The 19964-nt window shown below is 35.1% G+C and overlaps 2 protein-coding genes across 4 annotated transcripts; both read left to right on the plus strand.

The window, feature by feature from the left end:
* Window positions 1–856: 856 nt before the first annotated feature.
* On the plus strand, window positions 857–4267 carry LOC132143056 (rho-related GTP-binding protein RhoH-like). Of its 3 annotated transcripts, none has more exons than XM_059553219.1 (2): window positions 857–1234; window positions 2890–4267. In XM_059553219.1, the coding sequence occupies exon 2, from the start codon at window positions 3226–3228 to the stop codon at window positions 3811–3813; it is 588 nt and encodes a 195-aa protein (XP_059409202.1). In that variant the 5' UTR covers window positions 857–1234; window positions 2890–3225; the 3' UTR covers window positions 3814–4267. The 3 variants fall into 3 exon arrangements, with proteins under 3 accessions (XP_059409202.1, XP_059409201.1, XP_059409199.1); XM_059553218.1 differs by having other exon boundaries at window positions 857–1230; window positions 2884–4267; XM_059553216.1 differs by having other exon boundaries at window positions 857–1230; window positions 2887–4267.
* A 5821-nt stretch (window positions 4268–10088) lies between these two features.
* On the plus strand, window positions 10089–19128 carry chrna9a (cholinergic receptor, nicotinic, alpha 9a). Its single transcript, XM_059553220.1, has 6 exons — window positions 10089–10199; window positions 12170–12324; window positions 12510–12693; window positions 14728–15079; window positions 18101–18397; window positions 18734–19128. The coding sequence occupies exons 1-6, from the start codon at window positions 10104–10106 to the stop codon at window positions 18964–18966; spliced, it is 1317 nt and encodes a 438-aa protein (XP_059409203.1). The 5' UTR covers window positions 10089–10103; the 3' UTR covers window positions 18967–19128.
* The last annotated feature ends 836 nt before the right edge of the window (window positions 19129–19964 follow it).

The following is a 19964-nucleotide window of genomic DNA, read 5'->3' on the forward strand; positions in this document are numbered from 1 at the left end:
TTTATGTAAAATTTTGTTTTATTTTTGTTAGAAAGTATGGTTGATAAAACTTAACAGAAGAATAAAGTCTTAACATGTACAAGCGTTGTTTTGGTGAAATTAAAGTGTTATATAGTTAGCACAGCTCTAGGGGGTAGCGTAGCATGTGATTGGACCTCAAAAATCACAGCTGAACATTTTCTGCATCTTCGTGTCTCTTTCTCTACATTTCCTCTGTAATCAGTAGTAACCGTTGGTGGGGGAAATTTAACTCAGCACGTTGCACGCTCAGTAGCATTTGTTTCAATTAGCAAAGGTCAGATTCCTCCATGATGAAAGTGGCAGCTGTTGAAGTGACTGCAGTGCACCTTCTCTCCATCAGAGGGCGACACTGTTGACTCAAATTACTTCGTGCCATCTGAAACTGAATATAAGGTTTTATTAAACAAACAAATAACTTGTTTGCTGAATTGGTTATAAATGTTCAATGCCCTTCAAAATTGTCGTTTGAAAATTGAAATAGTTTGAATTGCTACCCAAACAAGGTCTGATATTGTGTGAAATTATTCTTTTGTGTGAAATTATTCTAGACTTAACCTTAAATTTCATGTTTTGTTTGAGAAATGAGAACTTCTCTGGCTTTTTAAATACCATACTGTCTGGCAGTCCTCTCTAAAATGTGTCTACGTAGTGATAAAATAATTTAAACTGTAAATAAGGGTTAATTTCAAAACTGACTTTACTTTTTCTGACCTGAAAAGACTTCTATACAGAAGTCTCAGGGACCCCAAACAAAGAACAAACAGTAAATCTAATCTGGACATGAGAGCTGATGTAGGTAGGGTTTGATCTTGCTCTTGCTTATAAATTTGCTGCATTACCTGCAGTAGTTTCATGTATGAGTTCTTGACTGCAGAAGAAGCAAAACTCAACACCGTAGATGTGCCTAGGACGTCACAGCGGAAGCTTAGAAGAGATTTGAAGTATGATTTTACAGAGAAAAGAGCCCAGCCTCACATTTCACTTCCCTCTACTAGAGGATGCAACATATATGCTCCGTCTGTGAAGGCACATATTTTCTCTCTGTGTTTGAGTATTTGAGTTTCCTGAGTTTAACAGTTTAACTTCTGAGAAATATGCAGCTTTCATTCTGATCTTTTCATAATGCTTAATTAGATTACACGAAATAACATGCTAAATTGAGTTGATTTACATCAACTTGTAAATCTCACAGTTGAAGATTTCAAAGAGGTGAGTTGCTTTCTTCTTTTTAATAGACTACATTTATTAACTATATAATGCTTCAGTTTAAAACTGTGAATCTGTTTTATAAATGTATAAATGTTTTTTTTCATCTGCATAAATTGATCAACAATCCAAACCTGCTATAGTGTTCAATATTTGTTAGGTTCTTGACCGGTTTAAATTTAAATGAATTATTTTTAAATGTAGATTGAAATTGAGATTTTTGAAATATTACAATTTTATGTCTTAAAAAAAAAATATTATTGTTCCCTGGTTTAATATAACATGGTTACCAAGGGCTTAATTAAATAAATGTTTGATACGTTCTGCTAGCATATAATTTTTTATTTACTAATTGTTTTTTGATAAAAAAAAATACAATAAAAATAACAATTATTTTATTCTACATTTTTATTATACCTTACAATACTTAGAGTCTGACAACAGTGTGTGTGCTCCATCGCCGAATGTATTGTAACCTTATACATTTAAATAATAAAAAATATATATATTTTTTTTCCAATACTTATAGTATTTCTTTTCAGAATCCTGATGTGTTTCAGCTGTCGATGAAGATATAATTACTGGAGTCATTTTAAAATACGTATTGGTACAGAAATGTATTAACCGTAGAGATTATTAAACACTTGCCAGATTATTCTTATTCTTAAAAGTAGTCTGATAATGCCAAAAAGTGTTTTCAGACAGAATATAATACAACCATTCGGCCTTTTGTGGTATTAAATTGAACAGCTGTTTGAATCATAAGTCTACTTTCCTCTCACGACAGCCATGTAGGCCTAGGAAGTGTAAGCCATTGCCATTTCGAGAATCATCTATGAGTTTGTGTTATGTCAAAAATATCCTTACCAGCACTGGCCCATAGATTTATTAAATAAAAAACAAATATGATGTGGTATTTGTGTTAAACAGCCTTTTTTAAAACACTCATAACCAAAAACTCTTAAATGAGACTTTAGTCGATAGCAGGGCTGTTGTCAACGCGAAGCATCGTCCCAGGCCTCATAATGAGGAAGGTCTACATGCTCTGTAGTATAGCGGGACATTGTACTCTATTTCACATCTATGAAAAATGAGGAGAAAGTGAAAAATTTAGTGACTGTCTATTGCAGGATGGTATAGTATTTCTTTTTTAAATTTATATTTAGCACAAAAATGAGAATGAGAAAATTACTTTTATTTTGTGGAACACAAAGGAATGTATTTTTAGGATCGTTGCAGTCGAAACAACATCTGACCCGACTGTTACTGTATGGACCAAAAAAAAAAAAAAAGAAAACCCTTTCCTTTTTTTTTTTTTTAATTCTTTATTTTTGAAACATTGGGAGTGGTACAATAGCAGATTTACATTTACCACATGGTCACAGTTCCAGTCTGTGATCAAGACCACAGTTCTCCATTCCCAACATAGAAAACCCTTTCCAAATTGTTTCTGTGTTCAACATAAGAAAGAGAATCATACAGGTTTGAAATGACACAAGTCTGAGTAAATGATAATTTCTTTAAATATGAGACAAATTAGGCTACATATACATCTATTTTAAGGTTATATATAAAAAATCTCATTGTATGAAATCATTTCTTGGTGTTTTGTGATTGCATAATAGTAATTTTTACTTCTTTATTCTTTCAACTAAGCAGGAGTCAGAGAGAGTACAACGGTCAAACGAAAGATACGGCTGGGGGACTTCTCACTTCTGGATTTCTGTCTTAAATATCTCTAATGGTACATAATGACCTCAGTTCCAAAACCTTCACGGGAATACAGAGCCGAGGAGTAAATCACCACGTCCCAAGACGAAGAGCGTGAAGAAGACTTCAGAATGCTGTTAAACGTGCAGGGTTTTTGCTCTTAGTCCTCATAGTTCTGCAGACTTGAAATTACAACGATGACTTCATCTTCAGTCGGACACCGCTGATATATTTTTGTAGAAGCATTAGACTGTACTTTACAATAACTACAACACCAGAGAAGGAAGGATGAATGGGTTGGCAGAGACCTCAGTGAAATGCGTACTGGTCGGGGACTGCGCAGTGGGTAAAACTGCACTTCTTGTACGATTCACTTCTGAAACTTTCCCAGACAGCTACAGACCGACTGTCTATGAAAACACTGGCGTTGATGTTTTCATGGATGGAATCCAGATCAGCTTGGGACTGTGGGATACAGCAGGACACGATACATTCCGCCAAATCCGGCCCATGTCCTATCAGCAGGCCGATGTGGTTTTGCTATGTTATTCGGTGGCAAATCCAAATTCGTTAAATAATTTGCGTTATAAATGGATCACTGAAGTGAGGGAATTTCTTCCAAAAGTACCTGTGCTGGTTGTAGCCACACAGACAGACCATCGTGAGATGGGACCGTATCGTGCTAACTGCACGACAGCCTCTGAGGGCAAACAGGTGGCACAGGAGATCCGTGCCAAGGGATACCTGGAATGCTCGGCTCTCAGCAATCGTGGTGTGCAACAGGTTTTTGAGTGTGCCGTTCGAACGGCTGTTAATCGGGCACGAAGACGGACAAGGCGGAGACTGATGGACCTTAACCCCTGTAAAATCTCCTGATGATTTCAATAGAGGGATGTTGTTTAATTCTCATCACTAAGACAATATTGTTTCTCACACACAAAACCAAGTATTTGAAGCCTCAACAAAGACTGATGTCTAAATACGGTTTACTTAAAATACTTGTTTGATTTTGAGTCCGGTTCTGAAATCTGACCATATGTTAGACACATTACAGACATGAACAGCTATTTATTCAGTCCCATTTTATATTAGCTGGCCTTAACTACTATGTACTTACATTTAAATGAATCATTTGATAAGATGCACTTGTTGTGTACATAAATATGTCGTACTTACATTTAAAAAAATGCCTGCATGTAATTAAATTTGTAATTAATTTCTGTTTAATTATACTGTTAACCTGTCCCTTACACCTTAACCCACCCTTAAACCTACCCATACCACCCAACCTGTCCATAAGCGTAACCGTATCCCACCTCAATAGCAGCAAAAGTGTTTTGTAATACAGCATGAACACAATAAGGACATATACATATTTTTTTATGTAAGTACATGGTAGTTAAGATCAACTTATATAAAGTGGGACCATTTATTCATTAAACAGCTGTGCCCTGGTTAATTTTATTAATATAAAATTATCAATCACAGGATTTTACAAGTTAAGCATATCTTTTAAAAAGACGTGCATCTTTTATTACACTGCTACATGTGTTGCAAAATGTAAATTTTTAGATAGTAGTTCTTCAAGTTCAGTTCTAAATTTAATTCTTGTGAATCGAAACTGCTGGTTCCTCTCCTACACTTGTGATCATGTAAAATAAGAATTCACATCATAATGTCACACTGAGATCTCCTTCTGTAATCTTAATTTTAGATGGTGATTAAATGACTTTGATTATGTATTTCTGATTTGCTGACAATGCTTTTTTTTGTGAAATGTTGTTTATGGAGCTAAATACTGGAATGAGGATTTCAGTGTCGAAGTTCTTATTCATAAAAGATTGATTTTATAGTCTTTATTAAGTCAATTAAATAAGTAGTTATTTTAATAAAAAAGAGTTTAGCTGTTACTTTGCTAATGTATCTGTGTGGTTTGTCATGCACAGCGAACCCATGGAAAATGCGTTTACATAAGTTCGGACTAAAAATGAACTTAAGGCATGTGTTTATCATGAATAATAAATATTCTGAAAAGGTGGTTTTTAAACTTATTAATGCCAAGAATTTTACTATATGAGAAAAAAATAGATATTAAAAATTGTGATTTAAAATTCTAATAATAAATTATTATAAATAAATTACATTATCTGAAAAATATTATTGTTCAAAATGTTATTAATAGAGTTAAATTAAATTTATAGGAATACATTTTTTTTTTTTTCAGTAAACTGTGCAAAGTGTTTTTTTGTTGTTGTCGTTCTTTTACACTTAATTCCGCTGAAATTTTCTGCGGCCCATATAGCCCCTTCTGGAGGCCCCTAGGGGGTCCCCATACCTCATTTGAATACACCTAGCTAAAAACAGTTTTACTAGAAATTATTCCATGTTATTCGATCTGACAAACCACAATACATTTTTTGAAGATACCTTATACAACCTTATTAAAACTGGTGAATTGGACCTCCATTATAAATTAGTTACTGACAAAATATCTGCACAGAAAAATTACCAAGCTGTTTCTTACCTCATTTGATGTAAAACGTTCTGTTTAAATATATCAGTATAAGGCATGTTACAAATAAATCATGATAACATTTGTGAATAATCGCTTCTGTTGTTATGCAATAAACATTTGAATCTGAGATGTTTTACTCTTGATATAATCACTTTGCAAGCTACGGGTTAAGCGTTTTTTTCACACCAGATATATTATGTAATACATTATATGTATGTCTTCTCCATTAAGACTCTACATACCTGTACATGCAGGACATAAAGCGAGTACGTTATTTCTAGCCGTTCTGAAACATTCTGTATTCTGAGGTTCCAGGTTTGGTTGTCAGTTGTGAGAGCTAAGTGTGTGCTAGTGACTGGTTAGAATGAACACGAAGATAACGGAGACAGAGTTCACATTGTTCGAGCTGATCTCTACTTAAGCTTCAAACAGCACTGTACAATACTGTACAGACCTTCTTGATTATGATTATATATTTTACATCAGATATTTTTAGATTTGCAGTGTATCACAGCAGACTGACAATTTGCTTGTCCAGCAAACTGATAGAGCCTTGTTTGTTTGTAAACACAATATAAAACTACTTATGTGAATAAGGATCGATACATAGAAGAGATTTTAGGAAAATGCACGTAATACATTTATTTATAATATTCCCATGTAGTCTCTGACATTTTGAGACTTTGTGCTATATTACTAGACAGCAGAATGTTTTATAAAATTGCCATCAAAATAACACACAGGCAAAATGTAAAAACAAAGAAGATGCATGCTACTACTCGCACTACATAAAAGGAAGAGTCGGCAGAGGAGAAAAAGAAGACAGAGCAACAGAAAGAAGGAGTATATGTTATGTGGTTTATGGAGACGAAGTCATGTAGGCCGGTGCTTTTGGAGAACGAAAGAGTTTAGACCCTGAAACCACATCCCAGCAGGAGAACGTCTCTCTCTGAACTCACTGAAACCACGGTGTGCTTCGTGGCTCCCTAGAAAAATGTTATAACTGCAGAGTGAAATGTAAATACAATGTAAATCTCTTTTCAAAATGTTTTGTCAAGGTATTTCTGTGATATCAGAAATATTTTGTACCTCAAAAAAATCAACTTAAAATGAGTGTATAACTTAATGAACCTTTGCTCTTGTGACAAATGAATAAATGAATGGTCGCATTAGGTAATACAGTCAACAGGATTTTACTCAAACTGCAAAATGTATACATACATATAAATATATGTGTGTGTGTGTGTGTGTTTTTGTGTGTGCTTTGTGAATAAAAAAAAGACAGAAAGAAAGAAAGTGTCCATTGTTATTTTGGACTTCAATGACTTTACCTGTACAAACAAAAACAGTTGAGACATTTTACAAAGTATCTTTTTCTTACATTCCTTTTGTAATGACTTGAAAATGAAGAAATTATGACAGAATCTTCCTTTTTGTGTGAACTGTCCCTTTAAAGAAATAGGCTTGAAACTTTAATGTGTGTAAGAGAGACTGTTGGAGATGTTATACAGGTGTGTGTGTGTGTGTGTATATATATATATATATATATATATATATATATATATATATATATATATATATACACACACACACACGCACACACACACACACACACACACACACACACACACACACACACACACACACACACACACACACACATATACATATATATATAAATATATATATATATATATATATATATATATATATATATATATATATATATATATACACATACATATACATACATATACATATACATACATATACATACATATACATATATACATATACATATGCATACATATATATATATGCCTCAGTCCATATTCTGCCAGTTTACAGAGTGCTGTGGTCTACACAACACACTAAATCAATACACACACACATATACACATTTGTTCTATGCGACACACCACACATTCTGTTCTCTTTTTTACAACAGGAAACACCTGCATTGTTCTGTTACCACATGAGCGTTCTGATACACATACACATACATACACCCATAAAGCATCAAAGCCATGCACAATCACCTATCTATGACAGTTAAGTCAACATCTAGAGATTTTGCCTCACAAGATAAGTTACATATGCAAATTTCAAATATAAAAAAACAAAACCAAAAAAAAAAAAAAAACACAAATAAACATTGGTAATAGGCAGAGATATTAAAATTCATCACATCAACCTTTAGGATTTTCCATGCTTTGTGTTGTCTGGCAGTAGTGAGTCAGAAAGGAAGGAGTGTGTAGGGCAGGGAAGACACCCCTGAAAATGATACTGAGGGAATCACCCTAATTTCAGACAATACAAAGAGAATACTGAGTCATTTTGACTCATTAAGTCATTTTATTGAGTTTTTTTTTCTTTCTAAATTTACCTGATCTGCTGCACTGTAATATGAACAGGCAAGATAAAACAATGGAAGAAAATAAAAACTTAAAACTGCTTTCTTTAGTGCAATCTAGGCTATTTAATCATCCCTGAGAATGATTGTCTGTAATGGAGCATTATGGGAAAAGTAGTTCTCCAGCATAATATGTCGAAGTGCACTACAGGATATGAAACTCTCCTACGCCTGAGAAAGAAAGAGAAAGAAAGAGAAAGAAAGAGAAAGAAAGAGAAAGATAGAAAGACACCTCGAGAAGAACCACTTCCTGTCTTGTTCCTGTCATCATTTCAGACCCTACAGTCATTGTGTGTGTATGTGCTTGTATTCCTGTGTAGGCGCTGGGAAAAATGAGGGGGCTGTCTGACACAATCTAAATAGATTTAGTTACAAACAACTCCCCAAAGGTGCTTAGAAATCTGTTACTTAAATTACTTGTAAAATAACTCACTGATATTTTACACATGGGACAAAACATATCCCAAGTTTTTTTCAATGGAATTTTCTGATATATACAGTGTGTGTGTGTGTGTGTGTGAGAGAGAGAGAGAGAGAGAGAGAGAAAGTACTTAATTTAGAAAATGTTCGGAATACACAGTCACAATATATTGATGCAGTTTGTCAAATTAATTGCAAAGAATGTATCTGGGATTTTTACAATTTAAACTTTTTTTTTATTATCTATTACGCTGAAGATCAGATTTGAATGCTAGTTGTGTCATTATCTAACATTTTGACATGCACATATAAGACACTTTATTGGTTTTTTTTTATTTTTTATTTTTTTTTTGACGCATATTTAGTAACAAGCATGGATTTTATTTTTTTGAGAAAATACAAATGGATTTGTTTATCTGATTTAACTAAAATAATTATTTTATACATACATTTTCATTGACGTATAGCCTGTTCTATCTCATGTAAAATATCAAAAACTTGTGCACTATTAACAATATTAGTCTAAACAAATGTATGTAGCACTGTACGTAGTATTAGTTTTACATTTTCATTTCTGTGCTTCAGCCATTGAAAAAACAATATGCCCCACCAGTAAACTAACACAGGGAACAATATTACTTGTTCTCACTCTTTAATGAGATGAGAAAGTTAATGAGAAAGTTAATATGTGTCAGAGATGCAAAGAAAAGCTGGTTAAAAATGATATTTTTCATTTCCATGTCTGCACAAGAAATGTCTAGAATTTGTACCTTGTAACATGTGACCTGTTAATCTCTGCTGTCTTGAAAGTCAGTGTGTGCATGTGTCAGAGACAGACCTCTCTTCCTTTAAAATTCATTGTGTGTAACACTCAAACCACATGAGCTGTCTGCACTACACTCTTGTCAGATCGGCTCTCACTGTGACGGACAGAACAAACACATTCAATGACACATAATTACTATGGACAGTCCTTCACAAGTCTGCAAAAGATAACACATAAGATGTTTTTGGAAAGAAAAGAAGATCTCCAGTAATATAAACACACATTCTTCTTGCATAGATAAGTATCTCCACAGTAAAAAGAAGTGTGTGTACGTGTGTGTGTGTGTGTGTGTGTGTGTGTATGCTATGTGATACCTCGGCTCTTGTTCCAGAGAAACAAGACATTCAGGCCTACAGTGTTGTACCTGGCACACCACCACTCTCAACGTTCAGACCGCTCTGGGACTTTCCTCCTCTCCAGCAAATAAAATATGACCTTGGACGGCAAATGAGAAGAAACAGCAAATAATAACTGACAGATTTTATTGTATTTTTTTGCCATTCTTCTGAAAAATGCAGATTATATTTATTGTGGTTCACATTAGCATGTTGTTACATGGTAAGTCCATGCTCCTTTTAATGCTGATACTGACAAAAGATACATTATTTTCCTAATCAGTATTTTGTCTTGTTTTTTAGTAGAAGATAACTGAAGATTCTTTGAACAAAATTAATTTATTTGATAAGCAATATTGTTTCAGTTAACAATAGATTTTCAGAGTAAAAATGTTCTCACCTTGTTAACAAATTGTATTTCTTGTTTTATATATGTGTATGTGTACTGTTATACTTATCAATATGGTAGTCATATTTTTGCAAAACTACTATACCTGAGAAAATATTGAAATGATTTGTTAAATTTCAACCAATGTATTATTTTTTATGCTATATGACTCTATTTGTTTAAATTACAACAACTAAATAAAATATATGTCCTCTCTAGTTGTTTTCTCTGCTCAGGGTCGTTTTGCTCAAAAACTGCTGAATGACCTAATGGAGAACTATTCTAATGCTTTACGGCCTGTGGAGGACACAGACAAAGCCCTTAATGTCACTCTACAGATCACACTCTCACAGATCAAAGATATGGTGAGCACTAAACACACACACACACACACACACACACACACACACACACACACACACACACACACACACACACACACACACACACACACACACACACACACACACGTCTATGGAATACTGACATTAAACCCTGCATCTATTTTACCTCACAATTTTAATAAATAACAGAACAGAATGAGTTTACAATTACATGCATCAGACCTACTGCAGAAACAGTGGGTTTGATATCACTTCCGTTGGTTCGGAGATAAAGGCATACTGTATATCGCACCAGCAAAACACCCACACGCTGTCCAACTGGCCTTGATGTGGCATGGTGTGTGTATGTTCTGATCATACTTTGGCAACTTAATGCTGAAACCGCAAAGATTGCACAACTGCCCCAAACTTTTAACCTCTGAAAATACATGCCTAGCTCAAATACATACTTATGCAGACCTAGTACTTAAATATCAGCAGTTAATAATGTAGTGACAGCAAATTTGCTAATGGTGCCTAGCCAATTTCAAAGCATCATTTACTCTTGAAAGGCTTTTGCTTTAGCACACAGATTTTACATTGGATGTCAAGTGGAGAACCACCACAGTAACTTATATCTAAACAATTCATTCATTAAATAAGATCATACAACTAAATTGGAATGGTCATCAGTGGGAAAATTTTGTCCACATAATTATGAAGTTACAGAGTTACCAACCAGCCAAAACTGCCCCCACTGGATTAATAGCTGTGGTCTTCATTATTGTTGCAGTTATTATGGATAACTCTAGGTGTCAGTGCTCGTCAAATGTTTAATGTGTGTATCCTCTTCTCATCAACTCTCTGTATCCTGTGACAATGCAAAGTTTTATGCGTGTATGCATAGTGTAAGCTGTGTGACTAATGCATAGTAGTTTTTTAGCAAGTGTGCCACTGCGGATCAAAGCGTTGGATAATAAGATGTGTAATTCTTTTTCTTCATGTTATTTATTTACACACACACACACACACACACACACACACACACACACACACACACACACACACACACACACACACACACACACACACACACACACACTTTATGAGTATAGCATATTGGGTGAAACATTTAATTAACATATTAATCTAAACTTCAGAGTATCTTACTACGGCTTCAAGCTGAAGTGCAGAATAAACAAGTTTCTGAAAAATTGTTATCCAGCATGATTTCAGAATGGTTACAGCTTGTGCTTCAATGGAAGCAATAACACCTGTTTGCACAAAATAGTGCAAATGAGTGTAAATGATGACAGAAATGTCATTTTTGGGTGAACAGTTCAAATGCACTAATTAAATTGTAATTGTATGGTTTTACATTAGTGTTTGTGTCTCTGTCTGTCTGTGGATGATGGTTATATAAGACACAGGTAGTAATTGTTATGTGTGTTCCAGAAAGAGACAATGCATTTCTCATTCAAGAAGCACTGAATTTCCACCCTGATCAATCTCAATCAAATATTAATTTACTGAACCTGAGGAGTACTTTTAACCAATGAGATGTGATATGTACAAGGCATTAAGTGCAACCTAAGGGTTCAGACTTTCTTTCCTTTCATTCTTCATTGTTGTGAGAAAGTGTACCATGTACAACAACAGAGTTTTATCTTGCAGTGCAAGACCCTGTGTGACTGAATACTTGGTCTTAACATACAATGTAACCCATACTCAATGTTACCCATACTCAAAGAAAAATAGATATCTAACCTTATACATTTGAACATGTTCACAGTAAGCACATAGGCTTTTAAGCTCCAAAAGGAGCAAAAGATTCCATTCAACTCTATGTCTTCTGCACTCACTATTTATGATAAATAGACCAAGATTTAGGTGGTTATTCACAAATCAAATAACTGATTAATTCATATATAGAGAGCACAAATAAATAAAAAAATATGTGCAGGTTTGTTATTGAAAATTGGTTTTGCTTTGTGCTTGACTCTTTGTGCTAGGATGAAAGGAACCAGGTGTTGACCACATACCTTTGGGTGCGTCAGATCTGGCATGATGCTTATCTGCATTGGGATAAAGATGAGTATGATGGACTTGAGGTCATTCGAATACCCAGCAGTCTTGTATGGAGGCCAGACATCGTTCTGTATAACAAGTTAATACATGTCACATACACACATTATCTTGCATAAAACAGGGAAACATATAACTTTGTTAATTTAACTATGACATAAAGTGAGAATGTAAACATTCATACTTAACTAATATAGACAACAGGCTCAAATTTGATTAATGAATAAAAGACTGAATTATTGACCTCTATATTTGTTTTTCACTCAGTGCGGATGAGGAGGACTCCTCCGGACCCCCAGACACGAATGTGGTGTTGAGATATAATGGTGAGATCACTTGGGACTCCCCTGCTATCACTAAGAGTTCCTGTAAGGTGGACGTCTCTTATTTCCCCTTTGATAGTCAGCAGTGCAACCTTACCTTTGGCTCCTGGACCTACAATGGCAACCAGGTATATGTACTTGATAGGTGTACATACTTAGCAAGAACAATAGTGAGCATGCATACTTGTGTTGAATTATTCCAATAAGTTGCTTTGTATAACAGCTTTTTGAGTCACACTTTATATTAGGTGGCCTTAACTACTAACAGTTAAATTAATCATTTGATACAATGCACTTGCATGCGTGTTCTTAAATTGTGCCTATTTTTTTTGTAAATACCTGCATGTAATTTCATTTGTAATTAATTTCTGTAAATATATTTATAATTACACTGTTTACCAATCCCTTACAACTTAACCCATACCATCAAACCTGTCCCTAACCTTACCTGCATCTCACCTCAACAACAGCAAAAGTGTTTTGCAATACAATATAAACACAAAAAGTACATTGTACTTATTTTTTGTTGTAAGTACATTGTAGTTAAGGCCACCTAATATAAAGTATAAATGTAAAATGTGCACACTGTTATGTTCCAATGGATGTAGATGTAGTCCCCTAATTCACTGTAGGTATGAACAGGGGTATATGTAACACATTTGGGTTTTGCTCATTTACTCTTATTTTAGTCTTAAGGCGAGACACTGCAGGTGAATAGGGCAAAAAAAAATAACTAATAGTTATCACCTTACTTACCCAGTTGATTGATTACATTGATTATTGCAAACATTTTTTGTATTACAAATTTTCAAAAATGTTATGTTTAAATATGCAAATGAGGCATTATTTAATGAAATATGTGCTAATTTGCATAAATGTCTAGTACAAAAATCTGAACACTAGATGAAGTCAGTTTCAAATTTTTTGTAAAATATTTTTGACATATTAGAGTCAAATGTTTTTACAGAGGGAATTCTGGTTATCTTTTTTTGTCACTCCATAATTCAGAAAATACTTTGAACAGCCAGAAAACAATATATTTTCACAATTTTGGGGGGAATAAAATGTTGTATATAATCAAGGAAAATATATATGAACAAATCCCTCTGTAAAAATCTTCAGAATATAGACAGGAATAAAAATGTCAAGTTTGGTGTGTGTAAGTGCACCTGAAGTGGAGATTTATGGCTCAGTGTTGAAGAAAAAACTCATTTTGAGAAAACGGCCTTTAAAAATATGTATTGTAATTGAAATCTATTGACACAAACAGATAAAGTGCTATAAAAGAAACACTTAACAGTGTCTTTTGGATGTTTTCCTTCCACTAGTTTGAAAAAGCACTTTATGAAAAACCAAAAAGCCCAAAATCTCAAAATAGACAGGTGCTTGAAAAAACAGTGTTTTTGCCTGCAGTGTCTCACCTTAAATACAGTACATGCAAGTCAACTGTTGAATTCAAAATATTCATAGGGATAATTCACTCAAAAATGAAATTCTTCTTCATTTACTCACCCTCCACTTGTTCCAAACCAAATTTCCAAATTTCTTCCAGCTATTGTACACAATAGAAGCTAATTTGAAGAATGTTGGTAACCAAACAGTTGGGGGTAGCCATTGTCTACTACAGTATGAAAAAAAATGTTCTTCAGATCTGTAGGTCTGATGCATGTAGCTGTAAACTCATTCTGTACTATTATTGATTAACTCATACAGGTTTGGAACAAGTGTTGAGTAAATGATTATAGAATTTTCATTTCTGGGTAGACTATCCGTTCAACAAAAGGATTAAATAAATGTAACAGTAAATGAAAAAACTTTACATAGATTTATTGTAGGTGTATATGCTGTTAGTCAGTATGTCCTCAACATCCACAGATTATGAAGTGAAATCAGAATACATACAAAAACACAGTAAGGAGGAATATTACCAGTTGTATAAAATGTATGGTGGCTGGACCGCTGTATCATCTTCATGCATGGGAACCCCAATTTTCCTCATAAAAAACATAACAAAATAAATAGAACTTTTAAAGAAGAAATCATTATACATTAAAAGTATATATATAAATAGATATCCATATCAATTGTAAATGAAACCCTGTTATACATATGGCAGTTTTGGAACTTTGACTTGACTAAAAATCCCATCACTATAACCCCAGGTGGATATCAGAATGGGCATGGAGAGTGGTGACCTTTCAGACTTTGTGGAAAACGTGGAATGGGAGTGTCACGGTATGCCGGCCGTTAAAAACGTCATAATGTACGGCTGCTGCTCTGATCCGTACCCTGACATAACGTACACAGTCCTGCTCAAGCGGCGTTCTTCCTTCTACATCTTCAACCTTCTTCTGCCGTGTTTCCTCATCTCTTTCTTGGCTCCTCTGGGTTTCTACCTGCCTGCTGATTCAGGGGAGAAGGTCTCACTGGGGGTGACGGTTCTGCTGGCTCTGACTGTATTTCAGCTGATGGTGGCTGAGAGTATGCCACCTTCAGAAAGTGTTCCCCTAATTGGTGAGTTTACTGTAAAGCAGAATTTGTAAATATTTGGATATGTTTTCTCTTTTTTTCTTTTCATTTCACTCTGGCTAGAGAATATTGTCAATTCTGTTGAAATGCTAAGTGTTTTTCTGTTTATACAGTTTGGATAATAACAAAAGTGACAATCAAATGCTATAACTCAACTTCTTGACTTCTGTCATTGTCACTATGGTTAAAGCTGCAGTTCGTAACTTTTTTTGGCAAAACATTATTCTAGATCAATATTTGAGAAAGTACATAAGCCAGTGTTCAAAACTATTGCCTTACTTTAGCCCAATTCACAGCGGTTATCTTATAATAATGTTTTCTTATCTGAGTGGTATGGGTAGGTTTTTACGGGAAATTCGATCATGCTGCTGCGTCATTACGTCACATCTGTAAACATAAAGAAAATTGTCCCGGCTAGTAGACTATATTGCATGTTAAGATCCTGCAGGTGGCAGATTGTTTATAGCCCTTTTCTCACAGCAGCTAGAATAATTAAAATTACATTTAAATTAAATTTTTGCATTTAGCAGACGCTTTTATCCAAAGCAACTTACAGTGCATTTAGGCTATCATTTTTTACTTATCATGTGTTCCCAGGGAATCAAACCCCCAACCTTGCACTTGATAACACAGTGCTCTACCAATTGAGCTACTGGAACACATTAAATTTATCATTTTGATGGCGGATTGTAAGCCAGAAGTATTATTCAAATCAGTTCAAGTTTATTTGTATAGCGCTTTTTACAATACAAATCACAGCAAAGCAACTTTACAGAAAATTAAGTTTCTACAATATTTAGTAGTAGCTTATCAGTGGTGACTGTCAGTTTATGTGTATATGACAGGAATTTTCAGAAAAATTAATACAAGACGTACAATGAACAATGAACAATGAACAGACAATGAACACTATTAACAGCAATTATTATATGATGCAATCACACTTGTAGCAATATTTGTTAGTTCTGTATGTTGTTTCAAGGTTAGCATCATCTGAGGTCCTCTGATGTGTTTGCATCATCTCTTCTCAGGTGTTCTGGATCTAGACTGGAGCTTCTGCTATTCCAAGTTTAACCCAAGCTAATAATAATGCACATTTAATCAGATACAACTGCAGTCACAAATTATGAGATGCATTATTCGAATGCTTGGCGAAAGAGATGTGTTTTTAATCTAGATTTAAACAGAGCAAGTGTGTCTGAACCCCGAACATTATCAGGAAGGCTTTTCCAGAGTTTGGGAGCCAAATGCGAAAAAGCTCTACCTCCTTTAGATGACTTTGTTATCCTAGGAACTACCAAAAGTCCAGCATTTTGTGACCTTAGGGAGCGTGATGGGTTGTAGCGTGGTATAAGGCTAGTTAAGTATGCAGGAGCTAAACCATTTAGGGCCTTATAGGTAAGTAAAATAATTTGTAACTGATACAGAACTTTATAGGTAGCCAGTGCAGAGACTGTAAAATTGGGGCAATATGATCATATATTCTTGACCTGGTAAGGACTCTAACCACTGCATTTTGGACTACCTGTAGCTTGTTTATTGAAGATGCAGGAGAACTGCCTAGCAGTGCATTACAATAGTCCAGTCTAGAGGTCACTAGCTTTTTTGCATCAGAAACAGGTAACATGTTTTGCAGCTTGGGAATGTTTCTAAGATGGAAGAATGCTGTTTTTGTAACATGGGAAATATGGTTTTCAAAAGACAAGTTGCTGTCTAATATAACACCCAGGTTTTAGACTGCGGAGGATGTAACAGTACATCCGTCTATTTGCAAACTGTAGTACTAGATTCTGTGTACTGTTTTTTGGTCCAATAAGTAATATCCAAAAAAGAGAAAATGAATGGTCATCCAATCTTTTACATTTTTAATACACTCTGTTAGATTAGATCATTTAGAAGCTTCATCAGGTCTCGTTGAGATATATAGTTGAGTATCATCAGCATAACAGTGGAAACTAATCCAGTATTTTCTAGTAATATTACCAAGGGGCAACATGTATATTGAAAATAGCAGAGGACCAAGGACAGATCCTTGTGGCACTCCATATTTTTACTGGTGATAAATGACATGACTCACCATTTAAATAAACAAAATGGTAGCTATCAGACAGGTAGGATCTGAACCATTTTAGAGCCTGCCCTTGAATACCTGTATAGTTTTGTAATCAATCTATTAGTATGTCATGATCTATGGTGTCGAACGCAGGACTAAGATCAAGAAAAACTAGCAATGAGATGCAGCCTTGATCTGATTATGTGTTTATGAAACACATCTGAATGAAATGAAATTATATTGCAGTTTTAAATGCGCTTCTGATTACACATAGCCTGGGATTACACAAGATTTTTATTTTAAAGACAACAAGGTCAAAGGGAGCATAGTTTGCTTTTTGGGTTAAAATAATTTCTTAATATGAAAATCTGTGATTGTGAAGTACAGTAAATATCCACACAGGCGCGGTGAATGACTGCCACACATACTCCTCCAAACATTAGATTAATCAGCGCTTGAGCCATGTCGACAAACACCGCACAACCCACGCAAGGAAGATAATTCCACAAACAGCTGCAATTGCATGTTTTCAAACAGAGATGGCAACAAAGAGGCAAAACTTACAGACTGCAGCTTTAAATACTTTATTCATGGCCCAGTTGCCCCCCTAGTGTAAGTTGCTATTAACTTTCAATTTGTGAAGTTAAGTAAAAGCAGAGTACACATTACACATCATAGTCTCGGTAAGACACTACTGAAAATGAATAAATTGTGTTTCTGGCTGTAGCTGGGTGTTATAGACAATAGACAAAAAAATGCTATATTAATCAATCAATGAATAAATAAAATTGAGATTGTCACTAAATTATCAAAAATAAGAAATATTCTATAATTTGTATTGGTATGTTAAAATATAATGTGACATGCAAAGAAAAACAATGTCTATTGTTTATCCTTTGTCATAAGCATTGACAGCCTCTTTGTTATTTATCCCTTGTCTGTCTTTCCTATAGGAAAATACTACATTGCAACGATGACCATGATAACAGCCTCTACATCTTTAACTATCTTTATCATGAATATACACTTCTGTGGAGCGGAAGCCAAACCTGTGCCCCACTGGGCCAAAGTCCTGATAATAGATTTCATGTCGAAGATCTTCTTTGTGTATGAGGTAGGGGAGAACTGTACCACACCTGAAAGTGACCGAGGCACATTGTTCTCTGAAGACCCACTGGCTAGCCTTGAGAGAGATGGGTATTTTGACAAAGGGTTTTATGGAGACTGTCATCATGATGACAGAAACTGCAGTCAGTTTAATGGGTACAATCACAGAGACCACCGGCATGGGAATGGGTACCATCACAGCAACAGTGACTATCGACAACAGAGGCATAACCAGGGAAGGAGGACCCGCTCATCTTCAAATTCCCCTATTCGACAGAATGCCCATCATCCAAAATACACACATTACATTGGCCGAGATGGAAGTGAAAAGCTCCCACTGACAAGCCAGGAGAAACTCAAAGATAGTGAACTTTCCATTCCAGAAAAACTTACTGGGTACACCTACGATCATGGCAATGGTCACCTCAGTGGAGTTGGGTATCACCACAATAATAGCTACAGCAAAACCTTTGGAGCAGATAGTAAAAATAAGATTTCCACTGGCACAGGATGTGTATGCATCTGTGGCCAACATCAGAAAGTGGTGCGAAACATTGAGTACATAGCTAACTGTTTCCGAGAGCAGAGGGCACACCAGGCCAAAGGGGCTGAATGGAAAAAGGTTGCCAAGGTGATGGACAGGTTCTTCATGTGGGTGTTTTTCATCATGGTCTTCCTCATGAGTATCCTTGTCATGGCCAAGGCAACCTAGACCGTGTACACTTTAAATATATAATCAATTGATATTTCATACTGGCTAACACTATGTGTCAAAAGACCAGTTTGTAATTGATTGTTCATTTTTTTTTCAAACATTAATTCCTACAGTCTTTTATTTGTTGGCAAATGGGCTCATGTTCTGTATTTGCTTGAATGTCTCAATATGTTAATTGTTTATTTCATTCTTTACATTCCAAAATATTATTTAGTTGTAAAAGTTAAAGAAGAGGCATTAAAATTTTAGGTGTAGACGTGTTCCCACATGGGTATATAGAGTAACACAATCTTTGTCTGGCATGGACAAACATTAATAATGCACAATTAACCCTGCACATGCGCATTGACAGACATCCACACTAATGCACATTAAAAATGCATAAATAGACCAGTCTTGAATGTTGATCACACACACACTGTGTAAAACTTGCATCCTTGACCAATGCTAACATAGTATCTCATCAGAGAAATCTACATTCTGCAATTTCTGTATTTCATTATTTGTTTGATTTGCTGTGCTTGTTTCTTACTTTGTTCTCTGGTTCTATTATTCTTTACAAATGGTGCTACTACCCCCCTTAAATGGCCTGTCTATCACAGGGCTATTCGAAAAATTACTTTCCTTTACTAGGAAAGTACCATTTATTAGGGATGTCCTTATCAATATCCAGTGACTGCAGTTATATCCCCACAAATGCAAATGTCAAACCTATACCCTTCAAACTTTTCTTAGCCCATTTTAATCCAGTCACAGTAAATCTCATCTTAAAGTGGAAGCAATCCCAACAGCAATCCTAATTCACTGTAGGCATGAACCGATTACCTGCTTTCAAGGTATACGTTATAAATGGATTGCTGAAGTGAGGGAATTTCTTCCAAAAGTACCTGTGCTGGTTGTAGCCACACAGACAGACCATCGTGAGATGGGACCGTATCGTGCTAACTGCACGACAGCCTCTGAGGGCAAACAGGTGGCACAGGAGATCCGTGCCA

This window comes from Carassius carassius, chromosome 7 (assembly GCF_963082965.1).
Source record: "Carassius carassius chromosome 7, fCarCar2.1, whole genome shotgun sequence".
In the NCBI taxonomy this organism is placed as follows: domain Eukaryota; kingdom Metazoa; phylum Chordata; class Actinopteri; order Cypriniformes; family Cyprinidae; genus Carassius; species Carassius carassius.

Bases quoted from the DNA above. Each gene is read 5' to 3' on its own strand.
- chrna9a (XM_059553220.1), top strand. From the start codon at position 10,104: ATGGAGAACTATTCTAATGCTTTACGGCCTGTGGAGGACACAGACAAA. The intron at 10,200-12,169 runs GTGAGCACTAAA...TCTTTGTGCTAG, and splicing joins TCTCACAGATCAAAGATATG to GATGAAAGGAACCAGGTGTT. The intron at 12,694-14,727 runs GTATATGTACTT...CTATAACCCCAG, and splicing joins GGACCTACAATGGCAACCAG to GTGGATATCAGAATGGGCAT.
- LOC132143056 (XM_059553219.1), top strand. From the start codon at position 3,226: ATGAATGGGTTGGCAGAGACCTCAGTGAAATGCGTACTGGTCGGGGAC.